Here is a 12,316-nt window from a genome sequence, read left to right on the forward strand (position 1 = left end):
ATGTTTGAACCTGAGCGACAGATGCGTCTTGGAGAGAAAAAAAAGTGCAGGCGTGGGGCAGGCCTTTAAAGGGTGTACCAAAAAAGGGATATTAGAGTTGTGGCTCAGCCACCTATTTGGGGATTATAGGATAGGGTGCTTTAGTTCATTCCCGCATCCGTGCGAGAAACCTTGAGTGCCCACGAAATGCCAGACATTGCTGGGGTGCAGCCGGGGCGGAGCCGGGGAGCAGCAGGGGAGCAGCAGGTACCGCAGCAGGTACCAAACTGAGCACCGTGAACACAACTTCTGTTTCAGACTGACTTTCTAGTCAGGGAGGGAGACTTCAAATAAGCAGAGAATAAGCAGATGAATAAAAACAAAGACAGATTTTGGCAAGTGCCAGGAAGGAAATAAGATTTTCTGATAGGGAATAACCTGAAGACCTCGTCAGGGTGACTTCAAGGAAAAGTCTTTCTTTTGGGGCATTTTAAGTTGTGCACTGAAGGACGAGAAGGAAGCTGACGAGCCTAGGGAAGGTTTTTCCTACTGAGGGATGAGAAAAGGTGAAGGTAGGTCCTGAGGAAGGAAAAAGGTTGATGTGTTTTAGGAGTCAAAGGAAGGCTGGCAAGGATAGAAATAAAGGTAAGAGAGAGGCCAGATCTTAGGGACCTTGTCAGCCCTGGTAAAGGTTTTGGAATTGTGCGCGTTGCTGGAGGGCTCCAAAGCAGGGACATCCAGTGGGTCTGGCTGTTGTGCGAGGAGTGGATTTGAAGGTGGTCCAGCAATACCAGTTGGCAGAGACCAAAACTTGCACAAACATAGACTGGTAATTCTCAGATTGGCACCGTGATTGGGAGAGAGTAGGGACTGGGGATATTGAGGGAAGTATTTGTTGGACAACCATAATCCAGTGACTTTAGAAATCAAAAAGGGGTGGGTTTAGCTAAACAGAAGCTCAATCCAATTGACATGAGCAGACCCCTGTATATTGGAGGAAGGAGATTGTCTGCTTTGCTGGATCAGCATCCTGTTCTAAAATTAGTTGTATAGCAGAAAGACTGATGGAAAACTCGTTAGCTACCTTGGGGGTGTGAGTGTTTATTGTACTGTATCTGTGTTTTAGAGAAACTTTGTCATATTTCTTTTTTTCACTTGCCTCTTGTTTCAGAACAAATCTGAGCTAAGTTTTATCTGAGACATCACGTCTTTCCCCTAAGTCACTCCACAGGCTTGCCTTTTGCTGCCTGCTATCTGACACGGGCTGGTTGGTTCTAAAGGCAGCTAGCCGGGCTCCGTCTTGATTGATTGCTTCTGGGCCCCTCAGAGTTTCGTACTGAAGAAGGGGATTAAGTGGGACATTCCAGAGTGAAGTCTGAAAAGTAAAGAGTCCCTGTGATCGTTTTAGAAGAGCAGTTTTGCTTTCCTGTTGGTTTCTTTCTAGGGTGAAGAGGATGCTTGTGGTCATGCTTAGTGCCTTTGCTGTTGAGGCGGCACAGGACTGTGGATACTTAGAGAGGCGGTGTCCTCGAACCGTGGGGTGCCTGGGAGTGGAGAGAGGGGACGCTCAGCCTTCCGGGAGAGGGTTGGTCTTCATCTTATTCTCGGAGTGCTCCATGGATAAAAGGTTAAGCACTACAATGTGATTTGACCACCTTATTTTAAAAATAACTTTACTGAGGTGTAACTTAATACCACAAAATTCACCCATTTTTAAGTATAAAATTCAATGATTTTTTGTTTTAGTAAATTTACTGGGTTGTGCACCCATGAGCATAATCCAGCTTTAGAGCATTTTCATCACCTCATTGAGATCTTTGGTGCCTGTTACAGTCGCCCCCTGTCCCCACCCAGCCCCCCACCTACTTTCTGTCTATCGATTTGCCCTTTTGGGATATTTCATATCAATGGGATCATACAATATGGTCTTTTGTGTTGGCTTCTTTCAACTAGCATAGTATTTTTCATTTTTTTAAACAATTTTGTGGAGGTATAAGTTATATACCATAAAGTCTACCTGTTTTAAAGGTAGCATTCTGTAGTTTTTCAGTAAATTTACAGTTGTTCAGTCATTACCACCATCCAATTTTAGAACATTTCCATCATTCCAGAAAGATGCCTCATGTCCATTTGTAGTCACTCCCTGTCCCCACCCCCTGCTCCAGGGCAACTGCAGATCTACTTTCTGTTGCTATAGATTTGAGTTTTCTGGACTTTTCATATAAATATAATCATGTACTATGTGATCCTTTGTGTTTGGTTTCTTTTATTTGGGATTTTTTTTTGAGGTTTATTCATGTTGTGGCCTGTACTGTCCATTATATTCCTTTTTTTTTTGGACACCATTTGATGGATGTTGGGCTTCTGCTTTTTGGCTGCGAGCATTCACACCAGATCTTTATGTGAACACATTTCAATTTTTTTTTTTGAGTGGAATCACAATGATCCTGCGATTCCACTCAAAATGGCAAATTTATGTTTAACTTTTTAAAGTGAGTACCATTCTATGGTCACGTTAGTGCAGATGCAGGTTGCAGTCTCTCTTGCCAGCGTCTGCTGCCTGTCACGCTGATTGTAGCCGCCCTCGTGGGTGTGAAGTGGAATCTATCTCACTGGGGTTTTGTTTTGCGTTTCCCTAATGACTAACAATGTTGAGCATCTTTTTATGTGCTTGTTCATTAGCATTCCATAGATCTTCTTGGCTGAAATGTCTTTTCAAATCTTTTGCCCATTTGGGTTGTGCTTTGGGAATTGGCACAATGGCGTCTCCTTTCTCATCGAAGCACGTACATCTATTGGAACTGTAACTTTTTTCACATGTGCTACTCAGCACTGTGATGTTTGTGGGGTTGATATTTCATACATTTTGTTTTGTTCTCTTTTTCTGGCAAAATTCTATGGAGAAAATTTCCTTCCTCGAACATAATAAAAGTGTTCAGGGTGGGAATTAAAAGGACTTCCTTTTAAACAATTTTATTATTTTAGCCCTGGCTGCTGTGGCTCAGTGGATTGAGTGCTGGCCTGCGGGCCAAAGGGTCGCTGATTTAATTCCCAGTCGGGCACATGCCTGGGTTGCGCGGGCCAGGTCCCCAGTTGGGGGGTGTGTGAGAGGCAACCACACATTGATGTTTCTCCTTCGCTTTTCCCTCTCTTCCCCTTTCTCTAAAAATAAATAAATAAATATAATCTTAAAAAAAGAGTTTTAGCTCTGGCTGGCGTAGCTCAGTGGATTGAGCGCGGGCCTGCGAACCAGAGTATCGCGGTTCGATTCCCAGTCAGGGCACATGCCTGGGTTGCAGGCCAGTTCCCAGCAGGGGATGCATGAGAGGCAACCACACATTGATGTTTCTCTCCCACTCTTTCTCCTTCCCTTCCCCTCTCTCGAAAAATAAATAAAGAAAATATTTAAAAAAAAAAGAGTTTTATTATCTTAAACATGCTTCGGCAAGATTTTAAGTTCTTTAAGTATATTGTAAAAAATGTTAGTATTGTTCTCATTATAAATCGTTTGTCTTTGCAGAAAGGAGTGTTTTGAGCTCCTTTCAAATCCCTGTTATTGTATTAGAATTTCCACCCAGGTGTTGGTTGTACTGTAGTTGACATGTTGAAGCAACCGTGAAAGTACGGGCTTTGGGGCTAGACTGACCTGGATTCAGATTCTGACTTTACCTGTTACAACCTGTGTGACCTTGGATGATACAAGTGGTGTTAGGGTCACCTTCTTGTCTCTAAAGTGGGAAGGTGGTAACTGTGTCACTGAGGCTGATGTGTGGAGTACATGTAGTTGTTTGCAGTAAGTGTTTAGCTTGTATTAAATGCTTCATAAGACAGTTGCTGTTATCTCTCTCTTTTTTCCCTGGTCCTTAACATTTCCTAATTTTTGATGTTACCATGAAATACTGAAGTAAAGCACGATTTGAAATCTTGGGACACAAATGTTTTAGACCTGTGTTAATCCTTATTAGAACATCATTGCATCTTTTTTTCTTGCTCCCAGATCTCATTCAAGTTTAGATGGATTTAAGGATTTACATTGGATGAGATAGTACAGCTGTGTAAGGCCCTCCCTCCCACCCACGGTGTTGCCAGTAATACAGTGTGAGGCCCACGTGGGAACCCAGTCTGTCGAGGGCTGTGCCATGGGCCTTTTGTTGGGACCCACCTTGAGAAGTCTCAGTACATATTTGCTGTTTCCCTCAGACTAGGTTTAGAAAATCTTTACTCTAAGATCTGTTTTTAGTCGGGTATGACTCTTCAGGTTGACACTGTGGTGAAGATGACCCACGGGCCTGATTTTCTACTTTCCCCCGTCCTTTTCCCTTTTCATTCATTGTTCACTAGCCATATGTTTTCATGTCTAAAATAGTGATTTCCAAGTGCAGATTCCTTGAACCCCTCCGTAAATATGAAAGCCATCCTGTGCCGTCAGCAGTGATGATAGCAGTGGTTAGTGTATTTTCTTCCCCTGATTGGTAGGCTTAGCTCTGGCGACCTTTGCAGTAAGGCCAGCTTTGGACCAGCAGCCTCACAGGATTGCATGTGGCTGCTTGTAATGGAAAGTGAATAACAGTAGCTTAGTAAAATGCTTTTTCCTCCTTTACATAATGAGAGAACTGCAGTGGCACCCAGGCTTCTAGTGTTTTCTTCCACTGCACTTAGCACGTGACTCTCATTCTCATAGTTGCAAGATAATTGTTTCACCGAGAGCCTCGTGCTTGTGTCGGAGGCTGGAAGAGTGTGGCAGAAGGACAGAGGCACGTGACGACTGAGTTGGCTCCCTTTCAGAGGACTTTCTTTCCTGGAAGCCTTACTCAGGGACTTCCATTTCTATTTTATTGGCCAGAACTGTGTAATTTGGCCATTTGCAAGGGAGGCTGTGTAATGAAGCTTTTTAGCTGGGCACATTATTCCTTCAAACAAAGTTAGCAGAAAGTTTTGTTGTTCAAAAAGAAGTGAGGTTGTATGTTGGATAGGCACCCACAAATGTTGGCCTTGACTGTTTTTTTTTTTTAATTAAAATAGTTAAATAAGACATTGAAAGTAAATAATTTAACCTGACACGTAGTAATCAGTTAATAAATGTTAGCTTTAACCTAAAGAGGCAGCTGCCTACCAACCAATTAAGAGCACGGTGTTGAAACATGATGTCCTTCTGGTTTCTAGGCCCTCCTCTGCCTCTTACTAATTTATGACCTAAGTCTTATACATGCTTACATTGCTTTGTCAGATCAGTAATCCCTAACTCCTGAGATTATTGTCAGGGGTAGATGAAAAAGCGGAACACAAGTAAAGAAAGCTCAGCATAGTACTTGGTACACAGAACACATGTTCAGTAAATGTTAATACTCATGGTGTTAACATTTACACCCACGAATACTGGGCTTTTTTCTGTGCTTGTTCTGTCCCAAGCAGGTGATTTTTTTTTCTCGAAAATATTAATATATGCCACTACTTGATTGATTAATTTGTTATTAACAATGATAGTGAACTCTTGGCACTGTTCTGGATGCTAAAGATACAGCAGTAACACAGCAGTAAAATCCCTGCTCTTTTGGAGTTTATGATCTAGTGGACAAAGATAAAGCAGGGAAAGGGGTTGGGACCTGCCAGGGATTGAGGCGAGTTTTCAGTAGAGGAGTGGAAGCCTCACTAAGCAGGTGACATTTGAGGAGAGACTTGGAGGAGGTGACGAGGTGAATGCTGTGGTGGTCTGCAGGAAGTTTGTTCCAAGCAGAGGGAGCAGCAGTAGCAAGGCACTGAAGGAGCAGCATGTTGTCATGATTAGGGAACAGAGGCGAGAGGGGCTGGAGCAGAGAGAGACAGGAGATGGAGGCCGACAGGAGAAGAGATCGGAGGAAGAATAAGGTGGTGGGGATGTGTGGTCCTGACCATCGGGTCGTGTGAAGCCTTGTGGGCCATTGTGGGCGCTTTTGGGCTTCCAGTGAGCTTGAAAATCATTGCCCAGTTTTGAGCAGAGGATTACTATGATCTGGCTTATGTTTTAAAAGGATAATATGGGCTGCTGCTGGGGAATAGTTTTGTAAGGGTTTAAGGGTGGAAGGAGAGGTTATCCAGGAGAGAGAGGTAGTAGTGGAAGTGGTAAGAAGCAGTCAGATGCTGGATACAACATCTTTTGAAATTAGAGATGTGCTGTTGGGAGAGATGTGAGAGTTGAAGATTTTTGCTTGGAGCCTCTGGAAGGATGGAGTTACAGTCCATTGAGATGGAAGATCACTAGAGTGAGCAGGAGAGAAGGGGATGATTCATTGCAAAACGTCAGGCTGCTTGAATGATTACTCAGAGCACATGGCTGTGTGTCTCTACTTTCATCGTTGCATGGCTAGAATAGCATGATTTTTATGACCATTCTTTCAGCTGTTTCACCAGTTCTAGGAGTTTTAATTTTCAACTTGACTCAGACAAGAGGCCCTATTTATTGTAAAAGAGGGTTCCCAAAATTGTAAGTTCCCATAATTTTCATGCTTCAGGTGACAATGCCGTAGTCATCTTGCATAAAGAACAGTCAGGGCTAGCTCTTTAGTAAATGCAAAACCTTACTTAAAAAATACTTAAAGTCTTTCGAATATGTGTCTCCTATAGTGATGGCTGGTTAAAATTTGGGGGAAAATATCTTCAAGTGATTTGGTTCATTTGGTCGGAATAATACTCATTTTTTGCCTTCTCTTTTAAATTCCTGAGTCTAGTAAAGTGGAGAGAGACTGTTTTTTTAGTTCCCATCATACCTTTGGGCAGCTCCTTTTCTGTCCCAGGAGAGGAAGGATTTCAGGAGAATGTTCACTTATATTTTGTGCATTAACCCATTCTGGTGTACAATGGATGTTAATTTTGCAGTTAAAGAACTAGCTAGCGGAGGACAGACGAGTAGAAGAAGTGGGGGTGTAGGGAATGGTGCATTGAAATGCATAACAGAGTAGAACAGTGAAAGTTTGAACTAGAATGTTTTATTGGAGATTGTTTTATACTTGCCATTATATTCTTCCTGTTAGGCTGCTGCTTATTAGAGGCCATTGGAGTGGGAGCTTTCACAGCTTGACTAAACCGTTTTTAAGAGATCCCTTTTACACATTTGTGTGTGTATTTATACCGAAATAGAGGTTTTATAAAGTAACATTTTCTTTTATTATGTGGAATGCATACTAATGTTTTCTGTTTGATTCTTTTTACTCCAAGAAAAATGATAGTCAAAGTCAGTAAGTTGATTTGTAGTTTGAAAAATTTCATATGAAGGAACCTGCTTTAAAGAAGAGATGAAATATTTTCAAAATTGCATTCAACCTATAGATAGTCAGTTTGGGGAGTATTGACATCTTTACTGTATTAAGTTTTTAAAATTCATGACACCGTGTGTCTCTTCAATTATTTAGACTGTCTTTGTTTCATTGGAATTTTATACTCGGCGAATATATTCTGTTCATATTTTATTGGATTCATTCATATGAATGAATTTTGGGGGAGTAGTTGTAAATGTATGTGTTGTAAAATTTTGGTTTCCACTTGTATGTTGTGGGTTTGCAGAAATGCTGTTGGTTTTCATGTGTTGATCTTATTTCTGGCAACCTTGCTATAAACTCTTTTTAGTCCTAGGAGCTTTTCTTGAATGTTTCTTGTTTTGTTTTTTAATTGACAATCATGTCATCTACCAATAGGGACAGTTTTATTTCTTCTTTTCTGGATGCCTTTTTTTTTCCTTTTTGTTTGATTGTGGTGGCTAGGACTTGCAGTACTGTAGTAAGTGAGAGTGGCAAAGACGGGCGCATCTTTGCCTTGTCCCTTCTTCTGGAAACAGTACTCAGTCTTTCATGGTGAGGTGTGTTGCTAGCTGTGAAGATTTTTTGTGGATGTTTTTTATGAAGTTGAAGAAGCTTTCCTCTATCCCTGGTTTGCTGAGAGCTATTTATCATGAGTGGTGTGGGATTTTTTTCAAAAATGTTTTTTCTGTGTTGATATGATCAGATGGTTTTTCTTTCTTAATCTGTTGTTATAGTGCATTACATTGATTTTGATTTAAAAAACTACTGTGCAAGCCTTGCATCCCTGGAATACATACCACTTGGTTGTGCTGTACTGTTCATTGCCGGATTTGATTTGCTAATATTTTGTTAAGAATTTTGCAGCTAAGTTCATGAGAGATACTGGTTTGTAGTATTCTTGTGATGTCTTTGTCTGGTTTTGGTCTTGGTAATACTGGCTTCATAAACTAAGTTGGAAAGTGTCCCACTTCCATTTTTGGAAAACATTGTATAAAATGGATATTAATTCTTTCAGTGTTTGGTAAGATTGTCCATTGAAACCACCTGCGGCTTTTTTTTTTTTTTTTTTTTTTTTTTTATTTTGTTTTTAGGGGGGGGGGAGAACTTTCGCCGGGCGGACCGAGCGCCGCAAACCACAGACACCCCCCGGGCTTAAATTACAAATTTGATTTTTAAAATAGTTACAGGATTATTCAAGTTACCTACTTCATTCTGGCTGAGTTTGGTTGTTGTTTTCAAAGACTTGGTCCATTTTTTTTCAAAATTGTAGACTTCTGAGTTAAAGTAATATGTAGTGTTTCTTTATCTTTTTTAAAAATTGAGATAAAAGTCACATAACATAAAATTTACTATTTTAAAAGAGTACAATTCAGGGGCTTTTAGTGTATTCACAGTGTTTGGCAGCCATCACCACTGTCTGATTCTAGAGCATTTTCATCACAGCAGAAAGAAATCCTGGACCCATCCAGCAGTAACTTCCTGTTCTCTTCTCCTAGCTGCTGGCAATCGCTAATCTATATTCTGTCTCCACAGATTTGTCTGTTCTGGACACGTCATGTAAATGGAGTCACACACTGTGCGGCCTTCTGTGATTTTTTACTTTTCATAGTGTAACGTTTTCAAGGTTCACCCATGTTGTTTCATGTATCAGTACTTGCTCCTTGGCTCAGGGCTGGAATCATCCTGGCCAGTCCAGTTACACTGGGCCCACCCACATAATCCAGGATAATCTCTCACCCTTCATTTAGCTTAGTAACACCCACAGAGTTTTTTGCCATATAAAGTAACGTTCACAGGTTCCAACGATTAGGACCTGTACGGCTTCTTGCAGAGGGGTATTATTCTATTTACCACTTGGACTTTAGAACTTTTGTTATTATCCCACCTGAGGATCTGTGGGGTTTTGTTTTTGTTTTTGTTTTTTGTCTATTTTCTGTCTGTTGTTTAGATTGAGTAAACTATTTTGAAAACTGTATGTTGTAGTTGTATAGATTCATTTGGTACTTTTGATCATTTCTATTTCTTTGCTGAGATTTTTCATTATTTTTTATTGTTTTAGAAGAATTCCTAACTGATGAAGCATTTTTATATTGGCTGCTTTAAAATTCTCCATGTGATTCATTTTAATGTTGACATTAGTGCATATGTCTTTTCCCATATAAGTGTGTTTTTCCCGGTTCTTGATATGACATGTGATTATAATTATTTTATTGTATCCTGTACATGTAGGGTACTGATGTCAGGTGACTCTTGGTTCTGGTTAAATGTTCTGTGTTAGTAGGCAGTTCATGCATTTAGGTTTAGTGTGCAGGCCCTGGCCTACTTCTGCGAGCTGTGTGATCCCTGTGATAATTCAGTTTTCAGAACTCTTGCAGGTACCAGTCTCTGCTTTGTTCTTCTGGTGCCACAGGATCTCCTGTTTGATCTGTACACGTGTTACCTGTGCTGGCTGGTGGGCGGGCGCTGTGGGTTCCCAGTTCTGCTGCTGCTAAGGGCATTTTGGCTGGATGTTGCTCCAACTAGGGACTGGGACCTAGTTGCCCCTGCGGTGGATCTGGCCTACTGCTGCCTGGGTCTGAGTCTGAGTCTGAGTCTGGGGTGGAGGCCCTGCTGATGCTGTGGTGGGGTGGGCCCCCCCCCCGTCCTGGGTAATGGGGCAATCTCTCCCTCGGGGTCTCTGCTGAGCTTCTGTTTTGGGGAAGTCCTGTGGCCAGAAAGCAGGGTTTTCTCCTGTATTTATGTCTACCCATGTTGGTTGTTTTAGGTTGCACGCTGCCCTGGTGCCCACTCGTGGACATAGGGAGGACAAAAGGAAAACCCAGTGAACTCACAAGGGTGTTCTTCCTTACACTCTGAGCTTCCCAGGCCAGTTCACCTTCTTTCCCCATTACAGAGTCCTTTTTTGATTGTTGAATTGTCTCCAGTGCATTCAGAGGAGCAGGGGCATGTGGGCCTACACCATCAAAGTCTGGAACTGGAAACCTTGCAGTTTTACTTTTTTTCTTTTCCTTTGGTATTTATTAGCAGTTCTGTGAAGTGGTTGAGGCTTTTGCTTTTATAGACACCCTGCTTCTTAGAGTGTTTCTGTGCCTCTGTTGAGTGTAGGAACGAGATAAGGATTAACTTCTCCTGTTTAAATTGTGTGGGAACTAGAAATGTTCTGTTTTTATCTGCCCATCTGTTTACGCACTTACTTATGTGTTTATCTGCAGGGAGTGGAGCAACGGCTGTGGTCCAAGCAGCATACTGTGCCCCTAAAAAGGAGAAAGTGGCGATCAAACGGATAAACCTTGAGAAATGTCAGACAAGCATGGATGAGCTTCTGGTATGTGCTGTCTCCTGTTCCTTAAGTGGGGGGTATAATCTTGTACATTTCAGGTTAGAGTGGGGAATGGGTGAAGTTTTTATTCCTTTTTTAAAACATTAATAGTCATGTTTATTGTAAAATGTATAAAAATTCAGGTAAGTAGAGAGAAAAGGCAGAGTTATAATCCTCTAATTCAGAGATCAGCTAGCGCTCGCTGTGCAGTCTTTCAGGCTGCACAGTTAAACCTCTTTGTATGTTTATGGTAATATAATCATATACTTGTTATTTTTGTTGAAAAATTTATCACAGAATTCTTTTTGTGTCTCTACATGTGAGTTAATTCAATTTTCAGCATGTGGGTGGTATCCCAGTGAGTAGGTAGACCACACTTTATTTACCCCATTCTCTAGTATCGAACAATTACCTTGCTTCTTTTTTTTTAAAGATTTTATTTATTTATCTTTAGAGGGGAAGGGAAGGAGAGAGGGAGAGAAATATCAATGTGTGGTTGCCTCTCATGCGTCCCCTGCTGGGAACTGACCTGCAACCCAGGCACGTGCCCTGACTGGGAATCGAACTGCGATACTCTGGTTTGCAAGCCCGCATTCAATCCACTGAGCTGCACCAGCCAGGGCTCCTTGCTTCTTTTTTATTGTTATAAATGATGCTTGTTTACTTCTTTTTCCTTAAAGTAGAATCATGCAATTTTGATTCCTGGATCAAATAGAATATCCTTTGAAAGGCTTTGCTCCCCCAACAGCGTGGTTCAAACCTGCATTCTGACCATTGAGGTGAGATGAGAGAGAGGGTGACCACAGCTGACACTGGCTTCTGCAAAGGCTGGGGGAAGAGAAAGAAGGGGGTCCCAAGGACCCATAGCTGTGAGAGAGGTTTTTGTGGCATTAAAAGCCAGTCACTCAGGTTGTTTGGGACTTCTTTTATGCACCATGACACCCAGAGTAGTTTGAAGTATGTAGTAACTGCTTGATGAGGGAAATCAGATGGTTTTTCAAAATATTTAACTGTATAAATGCTCGATTTCTTTGGCTTAAAATGGATTTCATGAGATTTTTCTTGAAGATCAAGTGACATAGTACTCAAGAACTATATAAATTGTCCTACAAATATGAACTAATATGCTATTTTATTAAGTAATTTCTCTGAGATCATATATAGCTAGTGATAGAGCAGGAATTAGGACCGGCATAATCTGACAGTCCAGAAGTTTTTTCCAGTGTCCCAGATTGGATTTAACTTCTGGTATAGTCTGTACTGAGTATTAAGGAATAATCAGAGTAAAAAGAAGAGAGAGAATAGAATTATATATTGAACTTTTAGAAGATGAGACGAATGTGTTTCTTCAGGCATTGGCAGTGCATGGGCAGAAGCCGAGGAAGTCCGTTACTGGAGTGACCTTGAGCTGTCTTTGGTGGGAGAACACTCACTTGGAAGGAGACACTGATTGAAATTCTGTGTGATGACCTTAGGTTTACAGGTGCCAGTAACACTGTGCAAGGGTGTCCAACCCACAGCCTGAGGGCTGCATGCGGCCCCAAATGCAGCTATGAATGCAGCCCGATGCAAAATTGTACATGTACTTAAAACATGAGACTTTTTGGTTTTGTGAGTGTTTGCATATTTAATGTGTGGCCCAAGACAGCTCCTCTTCTTCCAGTGTCACCCAGAGATGCCAAAAGTTTAGACACCTGTGCGAGCATCATTTGGACATTCAAGTGGCAGTGATTATGAAAAAAATCTA

The 12,316-nt window shown here is 41.5% G+C and overlaps 1 protein-coding gene across 1 annotated transcript in view; it reads left to right on the plus strand.

The window, feature by feature from the left end:
* The window catches only part of OXSR1 (oxidative stress responsive kinase 1), a 77,434-nt gene that overhangs the window by 643 nt on the left and 64,475 nt on the right, over window positions 1-12,316 (plus strand). Inside the window, exon 2 of the mRNA XM_053669252.1 lies at window positions 10,463-10,575. Within this exon, the coding sequence (XP_053525227.1) occupies window positions 10,463-10,575 (113 nt within the window). The remainder of the gene's footprint in view (window positions 1-10,462; window positions 10,576-12,316) is intronic.

This window comes from Artibeus jamaicensis, unplaced genomic scaffold, assembly GCF_021234435.1.
Source record: "Artibeus jamaicensis isolate MK-2021 breed Jamaican fruit bat unplaced genomic scaffold, CSHL_Jam_final contig_519, whole genome shotgun sequence".
Lineage (NCBI taxonomy): Eukaryota > Metazoa > Chordata > Mammalia > Chiroptera > Phyllostomidae > Artibeus > Artibeus jamaicensis.